General features: G+C 41.1%; 1 protein-coding gene across 2 annotated transcripts in view; it reads left to right on the forward strand.

The window, feature by feature from the left end:
• The first annotated feature begins 3,544 nt into the window (after positions 1-3,544).
• Positions 3,545-25,581, forward strand: part of ARHGAP28 (Rho GTPase activating protein 28) — a 106,002-nt gene continuing 83,965 nt past the window's right edge. For both annotated transcript variants that reach the window (XM_084849820.1, XM_084849821.1), the window contains exon 1: positions 3,545-3,860. In XM_084849820.1, coding sequence (XP_084705946.1) covers positions 3,736-3,860 — 125 coding nt within the window. In that variant the 5' untranslated portion in view covers positions 3,545-3,735. The remainder of the gene's footprint in view (positions 3,861-25,581) is intronic.

The raw sequence follows: 25,581 nt of genomic DNA on the forward strand, positions 1-25,581 counted from the left end.
CAGTCAATTCCACTGGCACAACAAAACTAATGTGGGTGCCGCAGCAGTATAGGATACTGCCCATAGTGTTTGCAATAACTAGGCTCCAGCAACAGAACACCTTCCATAGGCCCTGTTATTAGCTATACATTAATCAAAGACATTCATCCCCGATTTTGTGTTTAATTTTCTTCATTTCAACACTGTATTTTTCTCTACTTTGTCTTTTGGGTTGTACTTTGAGCTTTGTCATGTAAGCCTATAATTTATCTTTTCTTTTAGAAATGGAGATGCCAGTATGATGATTTTCTTAGGTTTGGTGCTTAGTAATAAATCCTCTTGAAGCCAAATCTCTTGTGGTCTGGAAAAACATTGAGGTAGTTGCCCTGGAATGCTAATGCTACAAGCATGTGCTGCAATCTGAGGTTGTTACAAGGGAGCAAATTGCTAAGGAATGGAAAAGTGGGGCAAAATCCATGTGTTAATTATGTGCCTTTTACCTTTTGCTGCTGTTTGCAGATTCCTGCTCCACTATTATTTTCTTTTTGCAAACTTCCATGGTTGTGTTGTATGTGTACCACCCTCTTGATGTGCCTTCCCTTTCAACCACAGTGCCATACACCAAATTCCTTTTTGCGTTTAAAGCCAAGTTTTCCTACCACTTCCAAGCTAAGTACTGCACCATTCATTGGTTAATGTTTATTTCCTGCTTCAGCAAACGAGATCACACAGATGATGTCAGCTCTCTGAGCTGAAGCAGATCAAATGTTGCATATAAGAAACTGGAGCCTATTACATAAATAGGAGAATATAACATCCTTTTAAAATTAAGCCTATAGAAGTTAGTAAACATGTGAAAAATGATTGAGTTACATATACGCTCAATATAAGCTACACAAAGTAGTATCTTTTGAAGTCCTAAAACATAACATTAAATGTCACCATAATGTTGCAGCTTGCTCTTTGAAGACTTGAAACTGGCATCCTGTTCTATGTTAAGAAACAAAATATGGCAATTAGCCAATTGCTGATAGTAAAATGCAAAGTGAGACCTCAGGTGAAATCAAATTACTCATAGGAATCAAAAGTAATAATGTAGTGGCATAATTCAACAATGCATTTATTAAACTCTTAACTGGAAACAACAGACACATCTCCTTTGCAGGGGATGTGCCTTAGGACTTTCTGATGTTTGGGGTCAGCACATATTCAAATGACAGCATGTCAGTCTGTGTACACCAGTCAACTTTCCTATGCACATTCAACCACGCCATTTTTAGGAGAAACTTTAATACTGAAGTGGCCCGAAGTTTTGAATTCCAGCAGAAAAGAGCAAATGAAAACCATACTAGCATCTTCCAGTTGTTCCTCCATCAAGAAGCAAAATCTCCATTTTATTGGCTCCAAGTACTTCAGTCAATTTTGAAAGTATATTTTCCAGTATCACCATATGCAGAATGAAGTTTGTCAAGTTTTAAGTTTTTCTCTTTTGTTTATTGTTTATAATAATACATTTGTATAAAATCACAGCAGTTATGAAAGTATGTAGACACAAGATAAAGAAAATATTTACTTTGAAATCCACATCTCAGGTAATTATTGATGGATAAATTGTTGAAAGATTCTGTTGAAAGAGCTGTTTGTTCTTTGAAATATTACACAGTGCTTTGCCTTTGGATCAGATGTGTTTAATTGATAAATGGAAGTCCTTATGAAGTTTTTAAAAATCCCAACTCCTCATGAATTGGAGTCTTTAAAATTAAGTCCTTCGAGGATTGTTGTTACAAATTATATTACTGAAAAGTCATTCCTAGGACTTTGCAATAACTTTTTTTTTCAGATTGTTTAAATGGCAGTATTAATTTTGTATTCCACAAAGGTTAAGGGCATGTTCGATCCTCTGGGCAAAGATTCCTGTCTTTGATGCTCACTTTTGTTTTTCAACCCCCTCAGCCATTGGCTCAGGTAACACATGCAAGCGGGGATATGCTACAACATTTTGTTGAATACCCCTGCTTGTATCTCTGAATAGCAGATGTATGGAGACAAACTTGAGTTTTCACAGTGGCCAGCCATATGGCCCTGTTTGTGAGTTTTCAGGGCCATATGGCTGGCCACTACTGGAAAAAGAATGTTGGACTAGATGTAGATATGATCCATCGAACTATGTTTATTGTTGTATGTTCCAAAGAGTGTTGGCTGGGGGATGAACTTTGAGCTGACTTTTATGCTATGAATTGGCTGTGATATGCACAAATATCTTCTCATGTAAGTTGTCTACATATATGAGCAGAGTAACACTGGAGGAGCTTGCTTAGAGAAAATGTAGCAGCTGCTTGTTTGACTAAGGCACTCTATGTATACTGAAATCCCTGTTCACAGTATCTGCTACTCCATCTTTGTAGGTTTTTTACTTTTTCTGATATTATATGGGTAATTTAAGTAGAAAGTCCAACTGAACAGTGATTTGTGCTTAGTGGTGCTGGTTCATCATACAGCTATGTTTTTGACTGGTGAAAAGGCTGGTTTGTTGGAATGGGCTCTGTGGCTGATATTGTTGCTGTTCTAGCACTTGTTATTCCTTCAGTTTTGTGTGTTTTTGCATTGGCGCTACACACAAAATACTGTCTAAATTGTGTTGGAACAGGCACGTGCTGTTATGGACACCGTTTTGACCTGAAAATAAAATATAACTGCAATTAATTTGGAGAAACATTTCCTGAAATTTTCCTAATTTGAAATTGCTCATAGAACTTTGCATTTAGTCCTAAGGTGATTTCTGTTTTCAGCATTCCCAGTTATGTATGCTGTTAATTAAAATAATTATTGGTTTAATTAAACATCATCATCAAGGTTTACGTTTCAGGAATTCGGTGTCTGATGTTTTTGATTTGTTTTTTACAATATCCTTTTATCAGGGGTGGGCAGCTTGCAGCCCTCCAGATGTTTTGACCTACAACTCCCATCAGCCCTAGCCAGCATAGCCAATGGTGAGGGAGGGTGTAGGCCGAAACACATGGAGGGCCACAAGTTGCCCACCCCTTATAGTCTAGTTTCAAATACTAAATACTGAGTTTAATTTCTGAAAGGGTGTCAGATTTTGAGTTTGTGGGATATAATTCATTTCAGCTCTGCCTCTCTATTGATTCCAGCCTCGGCAATGGCCTCTACGCTGGCGGAAGTGGAGAGGCAACATGATTTTGGTGCCTAAAATCTACTGAGCTGGCCACCACACCTTGCTGTTAAGAGGGCGCTTCTGAGCATAACTTCTCTTTAGGCCTGACCTGAATGTACTGTTAAGCCCTTTTCTGATATTATGGTAGTTGACCTTGAAAGACTGCATTTCTCTTCCTTGCTGTGGCATAAGAAATACTCCTGAGTTTGCCTTTTGAGGCAAACTAAAACGGGGGGGGGGGAGAGTCGGAGGGGGGGAGGGGGGAGGATTCTCTGGGCTTCTGTGCCATGAAGGATCACTTCGGGTTTGGAGTCTCCTAGAAACATGGGTCCTGCTCCGCGCGGGGCGCGCGTCGGGGGGCGGTGTTTTGGAAGCTATGCTAATTCAGCTGCTCGGGCAGGAGGAAGAGCCCTGCCTCGCCTGCCCAGCAATCGGCGGCGAGGCGGCGAGGGAGGACCGGGGCTCTGAAAAGGCAAGGCCATGCCTTTGCTTTTGTGACAGGCAGCGTCCTGTCGGGTCCAAGGCGCCCAAAGCCGGGCTCCGTCGGCCGGCCCCGGTGAGGAAGACATGCGCCTCCGGCAATGGAGATCAAAGACTCGGGCGGCGTGGTGCTGACAGCCTACCACTCGTACACGCCATCCCGGCTACCAGCCCGAGGGGAGCCGAGCAGCGCTCCGGAGAGCCCCCCGAGCCGGTCGCCCCTCAGGTAACGCGCGCGAAACGCTGCGCGGCGGCCGGGCGGGCGCTCGTCTTCGCGAGGCCGCGGTTGCCTCAGGCTGGCGGACGCTGCCATTGCGCGCGCGTGAGTGGGGGGGCAGGGAGCGCCCGCGTCGCCGTCCTGAGCAGTCCCTCGCCGCCCGCCGCCGCCGGCTTCTCCCCTCCCGCGCCGGCCTTTCTCGTCGTTTTCGTCTTCGGCAGGAACGGGGCTCCGCCGAGGAAGCCTGTCGCCGAAGGAGGCGGTTTTGGCGGAGCGTGCCCTCGCTGCGGCTAGTCGTGCGTGGGGAAGTCGGTCGGGCGGCCGCGGGGTGGGAGCGGGTGGCGGAAGGGCCCCGTCTAACGGCTCCCGAGAGCTGCGGATCGAGTTTGTTTGCTAACCGAGGTTAGCATCGAGGCAACCTGCTGAGAAGTAGTGGGCGAAGCGCGGGGTGCGGGGAGGAATGGTCATTTATTGACGAGATCCACAGTTTGCGAATTGACCAAGCAGAGCGAGAGTCAGCTGGCAGTCAGAGCTTCATTTGTCTTTAGACTTGAATGGCTTAACCCTTTCCCCCACCATATGTGCCCTGCATTTCTGTTCATGGCTACTCAGAACTATATATTAATTGGGACTTACTCTCGGGAAGTGTGCATAGGATTCCAGCCTAACACAGTGCAATCCTATGCATTTCTACTCAAAAGTAAGCACCGCTGAGTTCAGTGAGACATACAGATAAATCTGTCTAGGATTGCAGCCTTACAGTACTTCTGAGTAGATAGGATTGCGCTCTTGATGCCATTTCCCCCCCCCCCCCTCCTTGGGACAATGCAATTGCTTGTCAGTGTACACGAGATGATTTTAGATGGGTTAGACTCTGTCTCTCTCACTCTCTCTAGTCTAACCCATCTCATCCCAAGAAAAGGTAACAATAGTGCATTTCACACAAAGAACCATTGAATAAAACAAGGATACAAGATGCACATTATAGTATAAAATACTTAACACACTCAAACTCTCAAGAGGTCACTTACAGGATGTTTCATCCAAACACCAGCATTTTTCCCCTGAGGCAGGAATTTCGCAATAATTAGTGTGCATCATGGAGACATTCCTTGCATTTGTCCCAGATAAATTTGCTGATAAAGGAAATTGTTTGGTGGCTAGCAACACCTTTGGTCTCAATAAAACTGACCTTTCTTCTAAATATGAAACCTGATTTTAGCTAACGTCTGCAAAAAATACGTTTGTGAAAGTTTGTAGTGTTACATAGTTGGGGAATTTTCTTTGCCCTAGAAATGAGAAGTTATCTTTCTTTGGAAACAAAAAAAGTTAAAATGCATAAAAGCAGGATATTAAAATAGCAGAAGGAGGAATATCAGAAATATCTTTGGCAGTTTGTCCTTATTTCTTTGTCTCATTTTCCTTGTTTCTTTATCTGTAAAATGGAATAGTGCTTGCTATATATTCATTATTTTACATGGTCTTAGTACGTGAAATAAATCAGTTTATTAACCTGATTCAAATTATTCACTTCGCCTCCTTACTCAGTGCTTTAACGATGACCACTGTACACTTTATGGCAGCCACTTTATGGCCAAGCCGCATTCTCAATTTCTAATTCTTCCTTGGACTTTCTGAATGGCCTTTGGCATGTTGTCTCTGTTTCGTTGTCTCACTTTCCCATCTGTAAAATGGAATAGTGGTTGCTATATATTAATAATTCACTAGTGGTCATAAACAGTTTTGTGCTATTTTATATTTATTATACAGCACATTTATTTTACAGTACTCAGAATTAAGTCCCACTGTGTTCAATGGGTATTGCACCCTGAGACTTGATATTATAGTGATGTTATTATTTTTTGCATGTTTGTATAATATATAATGGTTACTAGCTGCTTTGTGGATCCAAACTTGGATGAAAAGGCAAGATATAAATACCTTACAGGTATTCATACACGAGTGTCAGGGCCTAAGATCCATGTAGGATTAGTTGGATTCATTCTGAGGCTATCTTTGTTCTTTTAATATGGTATCAAAGATACACACAACCTCTCCCTGCCCCCCAAAAGCAGCAACCAAGGGAACATCTGGCTCCACATATGACAGTCCAGCAGACCAGCACACATATATACTTATTCTTTAGACAGTTTCATAGCAAAAATGTCACAGTGATCTTATAGTGCTTAGATGGAGGAAAATGAGGAGCATGCTAATGCTGATGCCTTTATGTTCCATTTACTCAATAGAAGTTCAGTTCTAGAGTATACTACATGTGCTTTTCCTATGTGGATCAGTTCTTAGTTCATTGAACTAAGCCATATACCTCTACTGAGCCAGCCAAAGAGTTTCACTGATTTCAGTGTTCAGAGCAAGTTTAACTGTCCCATCAAAATCTATAGGATTTTAGAAAGGTTATTATGTTGTGTTTTGATTTTTCTTTTGTTTTTGTTGAAAGTTTGGTCTCTTTTGTGTTTTGAGTTGCAGTTGTTGTTGTAACTTTAGTCTATCTGGCAATTTTTAAAAAAAAAATTAAAATGGTATTTGGCAAATTTTAGGTGCTTAAATTTGTCTGGTTCATATACCGCTACTAATCAAAATGACAAAATAATGTATTGTGATTCAATTTTTGAGCAGTCTACCCATGTGACACCCAAACTGTACCAGCTGGTTACCAGTATGTTTCTGAGCCCAATTTAAACTGCTGGTTGTAACCTTCAGGAAGAAGTCCTATGTATGCTTAGACAGAAAAACATCTTGTAACTCCCGGCATTCCTCAGCCAGCTATGGCTGTTTTTCTGTCTAAACATTTATTTATTTACATTTATATACCACCTTATCTGATAAAAAGCCATCAAGGCAGTATACAACAATGGTATTCTGCCCTTAAATGGCTTGGACCCAATTTATGTGAAAGACCACCTTTTCCTGTACACACTCTGAGATTATCAGCAGAGGCCCTTCTCACCTGCCTGCCTGCAAGGGCAGTTTGGCTGGTGAGTACAAGGGCCTTTTTAGTGCTGGCCCAACACCCCTAGAATCAGCTTCAATCAGGGGTTCATCAGGCACCTTCTTTGCAGGTCTTCGGGAAGGCTCTGAAGACCCACTTATTTTTGCTGGCCTTTTCATAATCTGTGGGCTGCAAGTTTTATTAGTGTTACCTATTTTTTTAGCATTTTTATTGAATATTTATTCCTTTTCTATTTGTTTTTGGAATATTGATGTATTGTTTATATCTTGTTTTAGGGGTTTTACCCTTAAAGGTAGTCTAAAAATCATTTAAATAAATAAAAGTATTGGTGAAACAATTATTTTTATTTTTTTCTGAAAGAACAGAAAGAAAATGGCTTGGATCCAGTGTTCCCATGAGTGGAACTCTGCTTATGTGCCATTCATGCCAGAGGAAGGGCAGGAATGTTTGCTGTTATATCTCCTTCGCACTGCAGCCACTGAAAAGCTGCTCTAGATGGATGGGGGACCAACTGGAATAGCATGGGAGGTGACATGGTGGGGCTTCCGGGGGAAGAGGGAATTGGTAAAAATCACCTCCTCTCCTTCCTCCAGCACCTCCACAGGATCTCAGTCCCTTCTTCAAGTGGAAGAAGCATTTCCATTAACAGAAGAGACATTCTGGATCTAAACCAACGAATGTAAATGTACGTTTCTGCTGCTCAATCAAGAGTTAAGTAGTGTCCATTCACATGCGTCCAATGATATTTTCAAAACTTGCTCAAATTCTAAAGTCTCTGAAGTATGCCAGGAAAGAATGCAAATAACAGCTATTATCTGTAAATTATGTATAAATAAAATGTTAAAATAGAGGCTCTGTGGGATATAATATGAATAACAAATTTCAGAAGCTCCTGCAAAAAATTTGAAATGCGCACACACAGTTCAGAAATGGCTTTCATAGTGAAGTTGCCACTTCCTGCAGCTGTCTGGTTGCAATAACTAGTTTTTGCCATATGGGCAGTCAGAAACTCCATCTGTGTTTCCAAAACATGCTGTGGAAAGAGGTTGTATTACCTCAGCATGTGGCCCATTGGAATGCAGAATGCATGAAAGCAAATGTACTGGCTGTTTTAGAAAGGGCTAGAAAAGTCTATGATTGAATAGGTGTGCTTTTTCCTTCTTCAAATTCTTTATAATGGGTTTTGTTGTTATAACTGTCTTCCTCTTTCCCTTTCCAGTATTCACTGAATCACATCACAGCAGCTGCAGTGTGCTCATTTTGCTGTTGATTAAGACAGAAATCTGGAAATGGTTTTCTATAACAAAAGACTATCAAAAGCCACCATTTTTCATATGTTGGGTAACAGAAGGTAACAGGACTTCGGAGCTTTTCTCCTTTGCCTATTTTGGTTATTCAAATGAATATTTTATATGCAATAAGTAGAAAGCTCAAATATGAAAAAAAAATGTGCTCAAAAGGACTGAAGTATATTGTGTACTGTTCATTAGTGTGTTTAGTGTGTTTTTGAAGTGTAGAAATGAAGGGCTTCAATTTCTATTTCGACTACATTCAGTCTCTTGCCCTTATGAGACGGGTGTTTTTTTTAATCAGCAGAACCAAAGCTGGTTCAGAGATGATAAAATTGGGTTTATCTCAACAGGAATGAGTCTGCCTCCACCCAGAGTCATGCCCTCCCCTTCCCTTTTCCTCTTGCTGCGCAGCGATGAGGAAGAGATCAGAAGCTTTCATTTCTGATTTCAGTTAACAGCTTAGCATTACATCTGAACCCTAACTGTGGTTAATCTTAAGTGTGATTTGTTGAAACAAGCCAGCTTCATAAACCATGGTTTGAAGTTGGCTTGTTTCAAAGAAACCATAGTTAAGATTAACAACTACAGATGACATGACAAGCTGCGGTTAATCAAAAATGGAAGTGAAAGCTTCTGAAATTCTTCTTACGGCTGCACTGGAACAGGAAGGGGAGCATATGAGTGTGTGTGGGTAAGGCTAGGATCATTCCTGCGATCATGGGAAATCATGGTTTATCATGCCATCTGAACATATCCTATAAATAACCATAGGTATGATATTTCATAGGGAAGATCTTGCCAGCATAGCTAGACGGAATTCTTTTTTGGCAAGTCCATCCTTCTATGTTGCATTTTAGTTCCATCCCTTTATTAGAGGTTACTACTACCAACTTTGAGACTGTGCCAGTTAGTCACTCACTACTGTCTATCAAATGCCTTTAGAGTGCTCCATAGCTGAGTTATCAATATATTCCCTCTTTCATTCTTTGTACGTTGTATTCCATTCTATAACTTTACTCAGCATCACTATACTAACTTTTTACCACGGATGATGCTCTGCTAGTTAGTTATCCAGCTTGCTTTGCAATGTTGGCACAGTACCAGAGACTGTGACATATTGCATTCATGCAAGTATATGTATATGCAGTATATGCATACTGTGTATCAGGTATTAAACACTTGCCACTGCAGTGGCTTTTAAAATCAGGCCATATGCATTTTTTCATATTGTAGACATCTGCTATTTAGAAACCATTATCCTAAGTTGGAACTTTCTCCATCCCACACCATTATTCTGTAAGTTTGTTCAGTCCCACATTCTGTCTTGGAAAATTTCCTAAAATTGAGTTCTGAATTGGCATTGGTGGTTTTGTTTTTTGTGTTTCGGGGGGAGGGGTTGGGGGGTTAAGATCTTCAATGAAGCTTGCATAAATTAATTGTTGGTGGATGGACTAGGAGATTCTAAGCAGGGCTAGCTTCCCCTTGTAGCAGGTACACTGTGTGTAGGAAGAAGAGTTGCAAGATGACATTGGTGCAATTGGTTAAACTAAGGCACCATTGCACTGAAGGGGGAAGTATCCAGCCCAGCCCTCATGGCTAACGAGTGCAGGGAATAGGGACGGAGCTTCCCTAGGCCATAGGTGGCATCACTGACTTCAAAGGACGGACAGCTTTAGGTTGGTGTTGCTTCTTTTAGCTCCCTCAGCTCCTTGAATGGGTTGGCTGTAGGAGCAAGGATGTGACAGGGACTGATCTCCAGCTAGGAACTGGGGTGGAATGCCACAATAAGGATGATGGCAGAATCGAACCATCCTAGCTATCATCTTTAAGAGTGGTACCTAGAGTGTAATGGGGGTTTGGTCCTAATGCAGATGAATTGCACTAATAAAGTTGTAGCCCTGTTCATCCTAGCTATTGCCTTGTGCTTTCATTTGAGAGTAGAAGCAATGCACAATTGCATAAGGATTTCTTGTCATGCTGTGATTTAATCAGTGCACATATGTGCTGATGTGTATGAGAGAGAAAAAAATCATGAGCTGAAACTGTTGCAAGCTGCACATGCATAATGATCTGAAAAATTATGAATGATTGATTGCTTGTGCACCAGTGCTCTACTGGTAATAAGATTAAGTAGTTAGAATCCCCATATCCAGGGGAAATACTAATGGGAAGAATTTCTTAAGCCCCAGCTTTATGCATGCATACACACACACACACACACACACACACACACATATATATATATATATATATATATATCGCAAAATCCATGGGAATTTGGGGGGAAAAAAGGATTTTTATCCATATCCTTCTTTTTATATAAGAACCAAAAACAATGTAACTGGATTGCTTCATAAATTATAAGATAGGTTTATTTTCCAATGTGCCCTAGGGAAAGTTAGTTTCATTGTTTTATCTTGTATGTTTTATATACCAATGATTAGATGCATTATTCATTGCTGGCTTATGTACATGATCTTATTGTTTCTCATAAAGGCAAGACATTGGCAGCCACCCTTTCTTTTTACTCTAATTGAGGCCATTAATCTAACTGGAAATGAAGTGTGTGTGTTGCAGCAGAGGCTGTTCCCAAATACATTTATCCTCATATTGGGCAATACATTTCCATAGGACTAGTCTTCCAGGAAAAATTCAACATGCCTACCAGTAGTGTAGTGGCAAATTCAGAAGTGCAGGGTCCCTTCATGACAGTCACAGCCATGCACCCTCACAGCCACAGCCCCTTCTAAGATTGTACAACCTTGTAAGATACACAGCCTTCAACTGGGATCCAAAAACAGTGCAGCTGAGAGTAAGGCAATGGTATTTCAATTGGATGTCTGAGAAAAATGCAGGGATGTTAAAATCTTTTTCACTCACTCACTCAAACACAAACATTTTAGGTTTTCAAAATATGATACTCTATGGAAGCTTCACCCTCTCAACTCAGCCCTCATGGACAGATCCCTTCTCATTTAAACAGCCCCCTTGTACGCTCCCTTAGAGCCCCAACACCATCCATTAGCCTTTCCTAAGCTCCTTCATTATATCTCCCTCCTCCCCCTCCCACAGAAATGTCCACACACCTGGCTGGATTGAACTACACACACACACACACACACACACAATACAGTGGTGTAGTGGTAAATTTGGAAATGCAGGAGCTCATTGTGACAGTCTTCAAGGGCAGTCCAAAAATTTCAGGCAGCTGTGTCAATCCATATCAACAAACCAATTATAACAGTTTTCATCTCCACCAGGAGCACATCTTTGGTAAAGCGAATAGGTCTTAATTGCCCAGTCCAGACCAAGTCATCCCAAATACTTTGCATTCCAATTGCATATATTGTTGCTTGGAAAATTAATTCCCCCACAGCTACAGTGAGGATCGCAGCTAAGCTCAGAGGGAACAGGGAATTCTGAGGGGGGTGGCAGATGACATCAGAGTCCCTGCTAATGAAAAAGTGCCAAGGCTGTGTCCCTGAGAGCCCTGCCTCCACGACACCACTGGTGCCTGCCAATTGTTTGAAGTCCAAGAGTTTACTATAACACACAGTGTCATGTACAGACACATATGCTCCTCATCTAATTATATTGGTTTACACACTTGCTGGGTTCTCTTACCCAAAGGGTGACATTTAGCCTCCTTGGTGGTCCAGTTAAGATATAACATTCCTAGTCCAACAAACTGTGGTTTGTTGGAGTGAGAATGTTCAATGAGCTCAAGAGCTCCCTCTTCTCCCTTCCCCTTTCCCACTTGTAGCTGCAGATGAGACTTCCTGGTTTGTTAAACTGCAATTTCCCCATGACATCCATCTGTGGTTTAAGCATTCTTTGAAAACTAGGATTACAATCCAGGGAGCACTTAAACTACCATTCCCTGGCTCAGACATCATGGGGAAACTGCAATTTATCAAATCAGGGAACTTTCTCTGCAGTCAAGAGGAGGAGAGGAAGGGGGAGAGGAGACGAGGGAGTAATCAAATTCATATTTCATTCCTATAAAGTGTTGGACTAGGAACTTTACATCTGAACCAGGCCAGTATCTCATAAGAAAAGAATTTTAGAGATAAAATACTGATAGTTCCAGGAACTATACATGCTTAAACACACACTGCTCCATTCTGTAGAGCAGGGATGGGGAACATGTAGCTCTCCAGATGTTGTTGGACTGCAGCTCTCTTTGCCCCTCACCATTGGCTGTGCTGGCTAAGGCTGATGGGATTTGCAGTCCCATTTGCTATGCTGGCTAAGGCTGATGGGATTTGCAGTCCAACAACATCTGGAGGGCCACACATTCCCAACCCCTGCTGTAGAGTGTTGCAATTTAATGCACCTATAACCGACAGGTCACATGGTGATCTCTTCTAGTCAAAGCAACGAGCACTGGTGACACAGTTCAAATAAGCAACTGTAGTGCCAAACGTCCACTCTAGTTACAAGTCTCCTGCTTTCTGGTAATCCCTTGCTGGATAGCTGATGCAAGAAAAGGTCTGATATGTTCCTAGCATTACTATATGGACCTTCTAAATAACTCTGGTATTGTTACCATTTGCACAAAATTGTGTTCCAATCAGACTGTAATATTACTTCATTATGTATTGGTGCAAAATAATTTAGAGGCTGCTGCATCATAAACCATCAATCCTACATCCATGCCTATCTCATACTCATGTGGAGAAAATAAAGCAGGAGTCTGTAATCTAGGAAGCACAAGAATCTTTGGCTAATTGTCTGTCTGGCAGATATGAGTGGCTGGTAGATCTGGCCCTGCAATTCAGATTTATATACAAATGATGTCAATCCCCTTCTCTCAAGGTACAGTGTAAACAGTCTTAACTATTTTTGATCTTTATCGCATTGTACCATACACTTCCTCAGGGGACAGAAAAGAGATATGTTTTTCAGAAACATCTTCAGTCTTTCAAAAAGTATCCTAAAGTTTTCAGTAGGCATAGAAATGTGTTGTTGAAATTTGAATTTTTTTTAAAGTTCCATCAAAATTCTAAAGTAGAATTTGGCTAAATTTAGTTGGCAATGTAAAACAGAATTTAAGCTGGAAAAATGTGAAAGACCATATCTTGTTCTTGGGGGAGGGGAGGAGTGTACAATTTATTGCACAGAGTGGAATTTAAAAGCCACTTCTTAACAGTACTTGTAAAACCCTTTTAAACATCTTGCTACAAACTATTATTAAACCGTTTAGGAGGTAATGCTTATAAATAAACCAGACAATAGTAGACTCACTTTTCCTGTAGCCTTTAGAAACATCTACAACACGTCCTTTGAGAGTCTCACTGAGGAATGCAGTATTTATAGTCTTATAGAAGTTCATGTTATGGTTGAAACTAGAGTTGGCTTCTCTGGTTTCTTTAGCATGGTGCCCCTGCTGATTTCCCTGGTGTCTTCATATGCAGAACTTATGGGAAACATCTGGCACTGTCTTTTTGATCAGCTTGTTTGGTTGAACATTTGGCCAGCTGCCCTCCATTAATTTTAACAATGTCACTTACTGCACACTGATTAAATGATGTTGAAGTTGCCTGCAAAAAGAAAAGAAAAGCTGTATTTTTTTAATGCCCTTTCAGATGAGTAAGTTAGCCATCATGTCCCCTTTAAATGTAAATACCATTCATTTTCACAGCAATTTACTTGCAAGGGAGATTAGAGTCAGAGCATGGTCAATGGTAAGGGATGGCAGGACTTGTATTCCAACAACATCTAGAGGACACCAAGTCCTCCACCTCTGCAGTAACCCATATATGTATTCCACCATGCAAAAGAAAGTCTGCCATCACCTGGTTTACTGTCACAAGAACAATATACTGAATCGGCTGGGTTGGATCCAGATGTAAGGGCTCATTCCATCTATGGAAGGGTTTTGATCTATCAGAGGGATCAAAAATGTTGATCCTGTTGGTAGAAAAGGGGGGACAGACTTTTTTCCCCTTCCCCCTGATGTCCCCAGCACCACCTCCAATACTGTTCTAGAATTTCTCCCATCCCTCCAGAACAGAGTATCAGAGAGCACAAGGGGCTGCAAAAGTCACCACCCCTACTTTCTGTCAGCAGGTGTGAAGTCTGGATCTAAACCACTGTTCCCAATGAAGTTAGTGAAAGGTGCAAATTAATCTCATATACTATTTACTCTCCTTTTTTCCAGTATAGCTACGGTTGTACTAAGATACTGTAGTGAATTCTTCCTGACAGAGAACAGTATCAGATTTGGGCTTTCTGAAGAACCACTTGGTGCATTTTTACTTTTGTTTTCTAATACACTGAGAGAGGAATGGAGTTCTAGAACACAGGTGACAATAGCTGGAAAGCAGAAGTGAGGATAGATATGGAAAGCATCTAGAAATCTATAAGTAATTGCTTAAAATATATTCCTGATAAAGCTAAGCTGTTCCCCAGGATATAATTATCCTGCCTTTGTACTTTGTCACTAGTAACGAGTGCAGTAGCTCACCTAGATCTACAGTGTATTCTACCCCATAACCACATCTTAACCAGATTAGTAAATTCAGCTAAATATGAATGGTGCTTGCATATTGTTACATTGATATGGAGATATGTGGAGGACACAGTGAAGTTGAATTACTGGGATTTTGAATGAATTAGTTGCTGGCTGGAGAATGCTGGGAGGACTTCTTTCCCTCTGAACATGCATACAATTGTATACTAATAAAGTTTGCACACATCTAGATATTAGGGAAAGAATTTTTTTCAACTGATAAACAAGTTAAAGAAATTAGACTCCTAACTATACAGTTTGTATAAGTTTTCTTTTGAGTCATGGTGCTGGTTCTCAATTATGGGCATAACTGTTTCTTTTCTTTTTTCCTTCTTTTTGAGAAAAAAATGGTAGAGGAAATTATCTTTAAAGGGAATTCGTAAAAACTAGGAAATGTGAAATTAACCCATGGGAAAATGTAGAGGAAATTAACTCTGAAAGGAAACTTGTAAAATGTAGGAAATGTAAAGTTAACACAAGGGAAAGTTCCTGTATATGGTTTTATTTGCTAGCTCTTTCAGGAAAACCAGCTGTCGTATTTCAGTACAATTAAACACCAATGTTTTCAACTCAATCTACTGGGCTTATTTTTGAAGGAGCAAGAAATTATGGTGCTTCCCAAAGAGGTTTTTATTGAACAACAACCACAGCTCAAACACAGTTTTACATTGGGTCCAGACATCATTATTTTCCATTTTTACCTTCTTCCATCCTTTTTTTTTTTTTAACCACAAAAACATCAGTTAATGAGGGAAAGACTGAATATCAGCACAATGCCTTTTGACTGGTAGCTCTAGGAACTGTACATTTGGAAGCACCCTATGACTTGAAAATCTTTCAGAATTTTGTCCTGGGCTGAGATCTCTTACTTTCCATTGTTCCTGTGTAACTTCTTTTATTTCTTGGATACCTAAGCAGCAGGTACTGTCCATACTGCTGAAGTACGCTGCTGACTTCTTTGGTGTCCAATATTATTCAGAATATTATCCTTGAGTAGCTTTTACTTTCCATTGTTCTTGTGTAACTTCTTTTATTTCTGAGACATTTGCTTCCATTTGCTACTATTGTTCCTGCTATTGAAGGATGCTGATATAGGTGCTGATGCTGGCCCTGAAATTATCATCCATTGCTGACATCTGCTTTAGGAGCCCCTTTAATTTTTTCCCCTGGCCTGACATTCTAAGCAGTACTGAGTGGCTCGGCCTAGCCACCATTTAAATTTCCCACAATGTCCCAGAGCAACACCACATTGGGGGCATTGTGCAAAATTAAAATGGCAGTTAAACCTAGCTGCCTGGTACAGATAAGCCCAACACTGATGGACAAGGGACACCGCTAGAGGGTACTTTCCCTTGGGGCCCTTCAAATCTGGAACTGGACCTGCATGGTTTATTGCTTCTCATACCAGTGCTGCTTGAACACATCTTGTGTGTCAAAATTTGGACACTGGGTTTCAATTTTCAGATATTGAGGGTGCAATCCTATGCATGTTTAGACAGAGAAAAGGCCTACAACTCCCAGCATTCCCCAGCCAGCTGGGGAATCATAGAATGTATGTCAGATACTATAAATAAAACATGTTTGAAACCCCATTGACTCAAACAGAAACAATCATGAATCACATTTGGAACTCTTACCATTATCTGCTGAAATTTGACAAGTTGTTAGACATTATGCAAAACTGAGTAATATATACATTTCTTCTTAGTTGTCAGATGTTGTTAGAGCCCCTTGTTTTGAATGTGGCACAATAAGAATCTATACTATAAAGTCATAAAGCAAAAAGATTACCAGCTGTGGTATTTTGCAGCTGTGTGCATCAACGACAGCTTTCTCTTCCTAATGGATTCTTTGTATTCATGGTTACTTTACATGTATATTTTTAAAAACAGAACTTTTATGAAGTCAGCCAAAATTAAATGCATTGCATTTAATTTATGGCAGGACCATAAATCAAACCAACATGAACTATAAATGTACAGTCACAAACAACAATTCTGAACTTAATTATCTGTTGTCGCTGTGGGCCATTTTGCACAACTGAACAGCCCGCCGTGGCTTATTTAAGCCACGGTGGGATGTGGCATGTGCTTGCTTGTGCCAACAGCCATTTCAGTGCCTGGCTGTGGCATACCGTGTTGTGTAAACCCAGGTGGTGGGGGTTGTGCAAGAATTGAACAACCTTCACATAACCAAAAACAGACCATGGGTGATGTGAATATTGTTTAACCCTTGCACAACCACCACCGCCCGTAGCCAGGTGCTGAATATGCAAATCCCACCCACCATGCACTGCAGCTCACCATAGTTTAAATAAGCCACTGTGTGCTGTTTTGATCGTGCAAACTGAGTCATCCTATGACTCAAGACAATAGTAATCTATCACTGCTTTGAAGAAAGGAAAAAATAACCCAACTATAGCATGAAACTATCAGAAACGTTTTTGGTAAAAGTTGTTCTTGAAATGCTTCATCTCATTCAAATCACAGATATGGAGCCATTTGGAGACAGGAATCTGTATCTGATATCCAACATGGCAGAAGGCATAATCTGTAGGCAGAGTTCAAGAAAAGGGAAATGATGCTAAAACTTCAAGATATCTTGTTCTTTGGTCCTTTTTAAAAAAAGGGATGATGATGATGTTATCAATTTGTCATCTAAGTTCTTGTATGTGATGCCAAGAAAACCCCATGGAACGTATCACAAGGCTAAAAGATATGACGCCGGAAGATGAGCCCCTCAGGTCGGAAGGTGTCCAATATGCTACTGGGGAAGAGCAGAGGGTATTTCCAAGTAGCGCCAGAAAGAGTGAAGCGGCTGGGCCAAAGCCGAAAGGACACTCAGCTGTGGATGTGTCTGGTGGTGAAAAGAAAATCCGATGCTGTAAAGAACAATATTGTTTAGGAACCTGGAATGTCAGATCAATGAATCAAGGTAAGCTGGAGGTGGTCAAACATGAGATGGCAAGATTGAACATCGACATCTTGGGAATCAGCGAACTAAAATGGACAGGCATGGGCGAATTTAATTCAGGTGACCATCATATCTACTATTGTGGGCAAGAATCCCTTAGAAGAAATGGAGTAGCACTCATAGTCAACAAAAGGGTGGGAAAAGCAGTACTGGGGTACAATCTTAAAAATGATAGAATGATCTCAGTACGAATCCAAGGCAAACCATTCAACATCACAGTAATTCAAGTCTATGCCCCAACCACTGAGGCCAAAGAAGCTGAGGTTGATCGGTTCTATGAAGACCTACAACACCTTCTAGAACTAACACCAAAAAAAGATGTCCTCTTCATCATAGGGGATTGGAATGCTAAAGTAGGAAGTCAAGAAATCACCGGGATAACAGGCAGGCATGGCCTTGGTGTACAAAATGAAGCAGGACAAAAGCTAATAGAGTTTTGCCAAGAGAACACGCTGATCATAGCAAACACTCTTTTCCAACAGCACAAGAGGCGACTCTACACATGGACATCACCAGATGGTCAATATCGAAATCAGATTGATTATGTCCTTTGCAGCCAAAGATGGAGAAGCTCCATACAGTCAGTCAAAACAAGACCTGGAGCTGACTGTGGCTCAGATCATGAGCTGCTTCTTGCAAAATTTCGGCTTAAATTGAAGAACGTCGGGAAAACCACTAAACCGTTCAGGTATGACCTAAATCATATCCCTGATGAATATACAGTGGAGGTGAGGAATAGATTTCAGGGATTAGACCTGATAGACAGAGTGCCTGAGGAACTATGGACGGAGGTCCATAACATTGTTCAGGAGGCAGCAACGAAATCCATCCCAAAGAAAAAGAAATGCAAGAAAGCAAAGTGGCTGTCTGATGAGGCTTTACAAGTAGCTCACGAAAGAAGGGAAGCGAAAAGCAAGGGAGAAAGGGGAAGATATACCCAACTGAATGCAGAGTTCCAGAGAATAGCAAGGAGTGACAAGAAGGCCTTCTTAAATGAACAATGCAAAGAAATCGAGGAAAACAACAGAATGGGAAAGACTAGAGATCTCTTCAAGAAAATTGGAGATCTCAAGGGAACGTTTTGTGCAAAGACGGGCAAGATAAAGGACAAAGAAGGCAGGGACCTAACAGAAGCAGATGAGATCAAGAAGAGGTGGAAAGAATACACAGAAGAACTATACAGGAAAGATCTGAATGTCCCTGATAGCCATAATAGTGCGGTCACTGAACTTGAGCCGGACATCCTAGAGAGTGAAGTCAAGTGGGCCTTAGGAAGCATTAGTAACAACAAAGCTAGCGGAGATGACAGTATTCCAGCTGAGCTATTTAAAATCCTAAAAGATGATGCTGTTAAAGTGCTGCATTCAATATGCCAACAAATCTGGAACACTCAACAGTGGCCACAAGACTGGAAAAGGACAGTTTACATTCCAATTCCAAAGAAGGGCAACGCCAAAGAGTGTTCAAACTACCGCACAATTGCGCTCATTTCACATGCCAGCAAGGTGATGCTCAAAATCCTACAAGCTAGGCTTCAGCAGTATGCGAACCGAGAACTACCGGAAGTACAAGCTGGGTTTCGAAGAGGCAGAGGAACTAGAGATCAAATCGCCAACATTCGCTGCATCATGGAGAAAGCAAGAGAATTCCAGAAAAACGTCTATTTCTGCTTCATTGACTACGCTAAAGCCTTTGATTGTGTGGATCACAACAAACTGTGGCAAATTCTTAAAGTGATGGGAGTACCAGACCACCTTACCTGTCTCCTGAGAAACCTGTACGAAGGTCAAGAAGCAACAGTAAGAACCAGACATGGAACAACCGATTGGTTCAAAATTGGGAAAGGAGTACGACAAGGCTGCATATTGTCACCCTGCTTATTTAACTTATATGCAGAGTACATCATGAGAAATGCCAGGTTGGATGAATCAGAGGTCGGAATTAAGATTGCTGGGAGAATTATCAACAACCTCCGATATGCAGACGATACCACCCTAATGGCAGAAAGCGAAGAGGATCTCAAGAGCCTCTTGTTGAGGGTGAAAGAGGAGAGTGCAAAAGCTGGTTTGAAACTCAACATTAAAAAAACTCAGATCATGGCATCTGGCCCCATCACTTCCTGGCATATAGAAGGGGAAGAAATGGAAGCAGTGACAGATTTTACTTTCTTGGGCTCCAAGATCACGGCAGACGGTGACTGTAGCCATGAAATTAAAAGACGCTTGCTCCTTGGGAGGAAAGCTATGGCCAACCTAGACAGCATAGTAAGAAGCAGAGACATCACCTTGCTGACAAAGGTCCGTCTAATCAAAGCTATGGTTTTCCCAGTAGTAATGTATGGCTGTGAGAGCTGGACTATAAGGAAGGCTGAGCGCCGAAGAATTGATGCTTTCGAACTGTGGTGCTGGAGAAGACTCTTACGAGTCCCCTGGACTGCAAGGAGGTCAAATCAGTCCATCCTAAAGGAAATCAACCCTGAGTGCTCATTGGAAGGACAGATAATGAAGCTGAAGCTCCAATATTTTGGCCACCTAATGCGAAGAGAAAACTCCCTGGAAAAGACCCTGATGCTGGGAAAGACTGAAGGCAAAAGGAGAAGGGGACGGCAGAGGATGAGATGGCTAGATAGCATCACGGATGCAATGAATATGAACTTGAGCACGCTCCGGGAGAGAGCGCAGGACAGGAAGGCCTGGCGTGCTATGGTCCATGGGGTCACGAAGAGTCGGACACGACTGAACGACTGAACAACAACAATGTGATGCTTAGAAGCACAGCAGAAGCTCTTCAGGATAACAACTGATTTGCACAACGCAGTTAGCAGTGTGGGACAAGTCACAATGGACTGGCCACTAATTTGGACTCACAGTAATCCAATTAGCAACTGCTTTAATGGAAATTCAACACAGTCCACATACCCTGTAACCCTCATCCTACTATGTCAAAAGTGTTGTATGAATCATCTAAGAAGTTTCATATGACTTTAATAGCATGTGTAAATTAAAAACAGCATGGCATTGTTCTCACTCACTTATTTCCACATAAGCACTGAGGAGCACACCAACAGGAATAATACAATATCTACAGCATATACTGTGTATTGAAGTGAAAAGTCATTACTTAGCATGGCATGGGCAATGCCTACTGAAATTATTTCAGGAATTTTGTATTGCTAATAACAGCTTGAATATTAGGCCAACCGTGCCAACTGCAGCTAAGCCTGTGTAGGCTGACAAAGGACATTCCTGGCTATATCAATAGATGGAGAGCTAGATTACATTACAGTCTCTGTGATGATCTTAGATGAGTTTGGAATTTCTGTTTTATCATACCCAGAATGTGATGCTGAGTTTTGGTGATCTGGATTATTTGTATATTTTTGTGTGTTTTATCTGATCTCCCAGACAAAACAAAACTGTGTTATAACTGACCTTGCTTTAGAAACTGTGCACTCCTGTACATGTCTACTCAGAAGTAAACTCCATTGAGTTCAGTGGGACATACTTCCAGATAAGTGTTTATAGGATTGCAGCCTAAGGCTTGTAATGGTGGAGAAAAGTCAGTGTTCGACTAAATGTCTAAAGCATGAATGGGCAATGTCTGTGGGGACCACATTGCCCTTCCTAAAACCCACCAGGGGCCATACCCCACTGCCACTGAAATTGCTACTGAATTTGCTGCAGTGGTGCAAAAATGCAAGGAATTTTGCAAGGAAACAAGGCACATGCGGACTGCATGTCTTCTTTGCAAGCAGAATCATGCTTCCAGGAGACTACTGGGAGGGCAATTCCGCTTGCAAACAAGGCATGCAAAAAGATTTCCTTGCAAAATCACTGGTTTCTTGTTGTTTTGTTTTGTGCTGCTGCCACTACCACCATGGCAGATTTGCCAGGAGCAGAGAGCCCTAAAAATGTCTATGCGGGCTGCATGTTGCCCACCCCTGGGTCTGAAGTTTTGTTCCATTTTAAATAATTACTATAGTAAAACTGACAGTTAATTAAGCTAAAACATAATGGCTTAAATCTAACATTGTGCTAGTGGAAATCTGCTAGTCTGATGGGACCTTCTCCCTCAATCTCCCCCCCCCCCCCGCAGCCCTCTGCACCACTGGAAAATTTGGTCTGGAGGGTTTTCCAGTCCTCCGGAGCAGATTTCCAGGACATGCAGGAAACACTCCCCTCCTGGTTCTGCTGATGTACCTGTTACTGTCAGTGGAACACCACAATTGAATACAACCCATTGTTTACGGATTAATTTATAAGAGCTCACATCCTATAAAGACACCATTTTACCTCCTTACTGATTTAGTACTGATAGCGTAAAATGGGATTTACATCATTTTCTACTGGCAAGTTACATTTATTTGTCCTTTTGTAATCTGTTCATTCTGTGCATCTTTAAAAACAGCTAATAACATCTTGAAAAGTACCATAACTGTTGTTACTTGGTTGGGAGCTTCCTGCTGTGAGTTCTGCTGACCAGCCCCATTCTGGAAACAAGCATTTCCAATAGTTTCTGGCTGCTTTTTAAACTGCTGGCTCCCTGTTGCGCTAGCAGTGGGTCTTGCTGGCATGCAGGCAGACTTGGATGCTGCCCATAGTTTAGTTAATTTTGTTGGGATTTAGTGTATTTTCTAGAATTGGTGTCTGGGATACGCTGAAGGTACACACAGCATCAACAGATATTTATTCTTCCATAATCAAAGGAAACTATATCAATTTCGTTTGCACGTAATTTTGCTTGTGACCTCACTTTTTAGTGGTGTTGACAATAGTACAGAATAAATATTAGGGGTGAGGGTAGGGTGGGATGGCACCAGCTTACAGATCATGAAAGAGGCACTCACAGGAAAGTCCTGAACACAGACAAACACACCACTTTGGGTCTCATTTGTAAACCATTTAGAGACTGCTGATCTAAAACCTGATAGTAATTGGCTGCAATCCAGCCAAAGTTAAGCATCTTTAAACCCCATTAATTTCAATTGGTTCACAATCAATGGGACCCAAAGTGCTTGATTTTAGTTCATGTCAATGTAGCCTTTCTTTTAAAAGTAGCAGCCTTGTAGTTGTACTGCTTTCATATTAAATGTAGTTGTACAATGTAGTTGTACTGCTTTCAACTCCTAAAAAATGGCCTAAAACGTAACAGGTAAGGCTATATGACTGCAGGCTGAAGGCAGTGAATGTTGCTATGTTAAACCCTGAAGAAGTTTATAGTTATGAAGAGCAGTCTTCTGGAAGTTCAACTTCATAATAAAAGACATGGAGATCTTTGAAGAAGGAACATACTTGTATATTTTCATATGTTACATGATGCGGATTATACACAATTTAATTTTTGGATTACATCTGAAACTAGCACCCAACAAAATATAGCTCAACATGATTTAAAGTCAATAATGGTTAATCAAAATTTGTGCTGAGGTTATGGTGGACTTCATCTAGTTGGATGAAACGTGTAAATGGCCTAATGCGGGCAGGTATTGTTAATATCTCTGTTAGAAGAACTCTAATATCTCTAATATATTTCTTAGCACTAATAGATTCTAATATCTGTGACATAATCAATTTAGCATTTGAATTATAGGCTTAATGGCTATTCTTTTGGGGAGCACCCTGAACAGAATTGTACAATGAAATGGGCCATTTTAGGATTTGTTGCAAAACAAGAACAAACAAATTTAGCATTTATATCTACAGCGTTTGCATTGTCCTAAATTTACAATGCCTGCCAATTGTATGGCAGTAGTCTGATAACATTTTACACTTACGTTGAGGTAAGGGATCAATGGGACAAATATATGTATAACAAATTTAGAGAGCAGTCCTATGGCCCACTAGACATTGTCTAGTGGGCCATAGGATATGGTCTATTCCAGGAACCGACCTCCCCGCTCGTCCATGCTGCCTCGGAGGCAGCGCGGAGAAGCCCTGTGCTCTGCGCTTGGAAGATGAGCACAGAGCGACTGATAAAGGGCGGGGCTGGGGGGTGTTCCGGCGCGGGGAGAGCGGAGCTTCATGTACGACACATCCTGTGTCTTGCTGCAGCTTCTCCTGGCCGGCCACCCCGCCACTAGACAGCCATTTTTGGCTGTCTAGCGAAAAAGAACAAGGCAGGAGAGGCGCAGAGGGAATCCTGTCTACTTAGGACTGTGCCCTTAGTAACTCTTCCTTGATCAAAATCTCACATCCTATGTAGACAACGAAAATTCTGGGTACAGTCAATGCATGGAAGGGAAATTGAAATTACAGTAGCAGGCTCTGTCCCATCCTCCACATGTTAATCATATCTGGCTGCCAAGTATACAAGTTGCATATGCAGGGGCTCACTTCATACAGGGTTTGGTTCGCACATCACAATAAACCACCCTGAAATAAACTATGGTGGGTTGGTTCTTCCTTCACTAACCCACGTTACTCACGACAAACAATCAGCTGCTCTGCAGCTTTCCCCCTTAGTCCTCCCACCCACTTCCCACATGTATCTCATGGGCCTTAGTGGCACAACCTCAGCAACTTATTCCGCTACTGCGCTAATGATCTCAAATGCACTCATTAGTGATGTGTGTGTGTGTGTGGTGACGATTTTTTCACTTTCAGGAAGATTTGTGCATATTTAGCATTAATTCTCCCCCCCACACACACACACACCCCTTTGGGGAGATTTGCACAAATTCAACTTAAAAAAAAACTTGGGAGAGATTTGCACAAATTCAACTTAAAAAAAAACTTGGGAGAGATTTGCACAAATTCACTAAAGTGGAGTAACTACAAGCCACGGTTCTCAAAGTGGCTTATGCATGGTTAACAAGCCACACTGGATTCAGACATCATGACAAGTCACCCTGAAACAAACAAGGCTGACAACCCATTGTGGGTTGTCGTATCATGCAGACCAGGTCAGTACCTATACTTGAAAATGCAGGGTAGAAATCATGCAGAGAGCAGCTGCACGTATCTGTGGACAGAAAAGTTTGTACAGAAGAGTAAATCTATCTGTTGGAATTGGAGGCAGGAACAGAGGACACAATACTGCTCTCCCTGCTCCACATGTTGATTATTCCCAAATTTTACTCATCTACCCAGAGCTATTGTTTGTCTTCATGTAAGTATAAACAACTAATCTCTAGCTACTAACAGAAATGATCATAATGTTGTTTATGGGAACCTATTAGAGGTTCCTATATATGCAGAAGTCTCTTTTTCTCACATTTCTTTATATAATAAGGTGTTCATTCTTTGTTTTGGCACCAGCTCAAAACCTGTTTTATTTTCTTTTATCAAATTGGAAATTTTCTCACGTTAACCTTGGACACATAACTCCAAATAAAACAATTAAGCAATACAGATCTTCCTTCCCTTTTCTGATTGCATCACTGGAACCACTGGCTAATAAAGGGATTAAAAAAAAATCCATATGTATTTCTCACACTGCTTTGCATCTGAATTCCAGTGCATCTGTATGTTTGATTAGATGAAATCAAATATAATGAACTGACACTTGAGGCAGCTATAAAAGTGAACCGAAACAATGACAAAAACATCACTATCCTTACAGGAATTGTTTTAAAGAAGGCAAAGACACATACAAAATCATGTATGAGTTTTGTTTTATACCTTATCTTGGCATTATATAGTCAGTCAAGTTTGCCGTGTTGTGATAGAACTGCTCTTCACTTTTGTTGAATCAGAGATATAGGTGGGTAAAAGAAGACCTGTTGTGTGGAACTTACACGCTGTTTCTGCTTCAAATACACCTCTACCCAGGTACTTGGAAAGAGACGGTTACATTTTGAAGATATTTTGTGAGTATTTTTGACATAACTATCTATTTATTGTTATTAGTAGTATATAATTTTTATTATTATTTTGTTTCCGATTACACATGTAGGATTATCTTTTGTGAATATGTGTTATTTCCCCTGCTGATTTAAGTCCTATATTTAAGAGACAGAGGAGGCTGAAAAGAGAACTCTTA

This window comes from Heloderma suspectum, chromosome 4, assembly GCF_057233095.1.
Source record: "Heloderma suspectum isolate Gila_16-S chromosome 4, 16-S_ref, whole genome shotgun sequence".
Lineage (NCBI taxonomy): Eukaryota > Metazoa > Chordata > Lepidosauria > Squamata > Helodermatidae > Heloderma > Heloderma suspectum.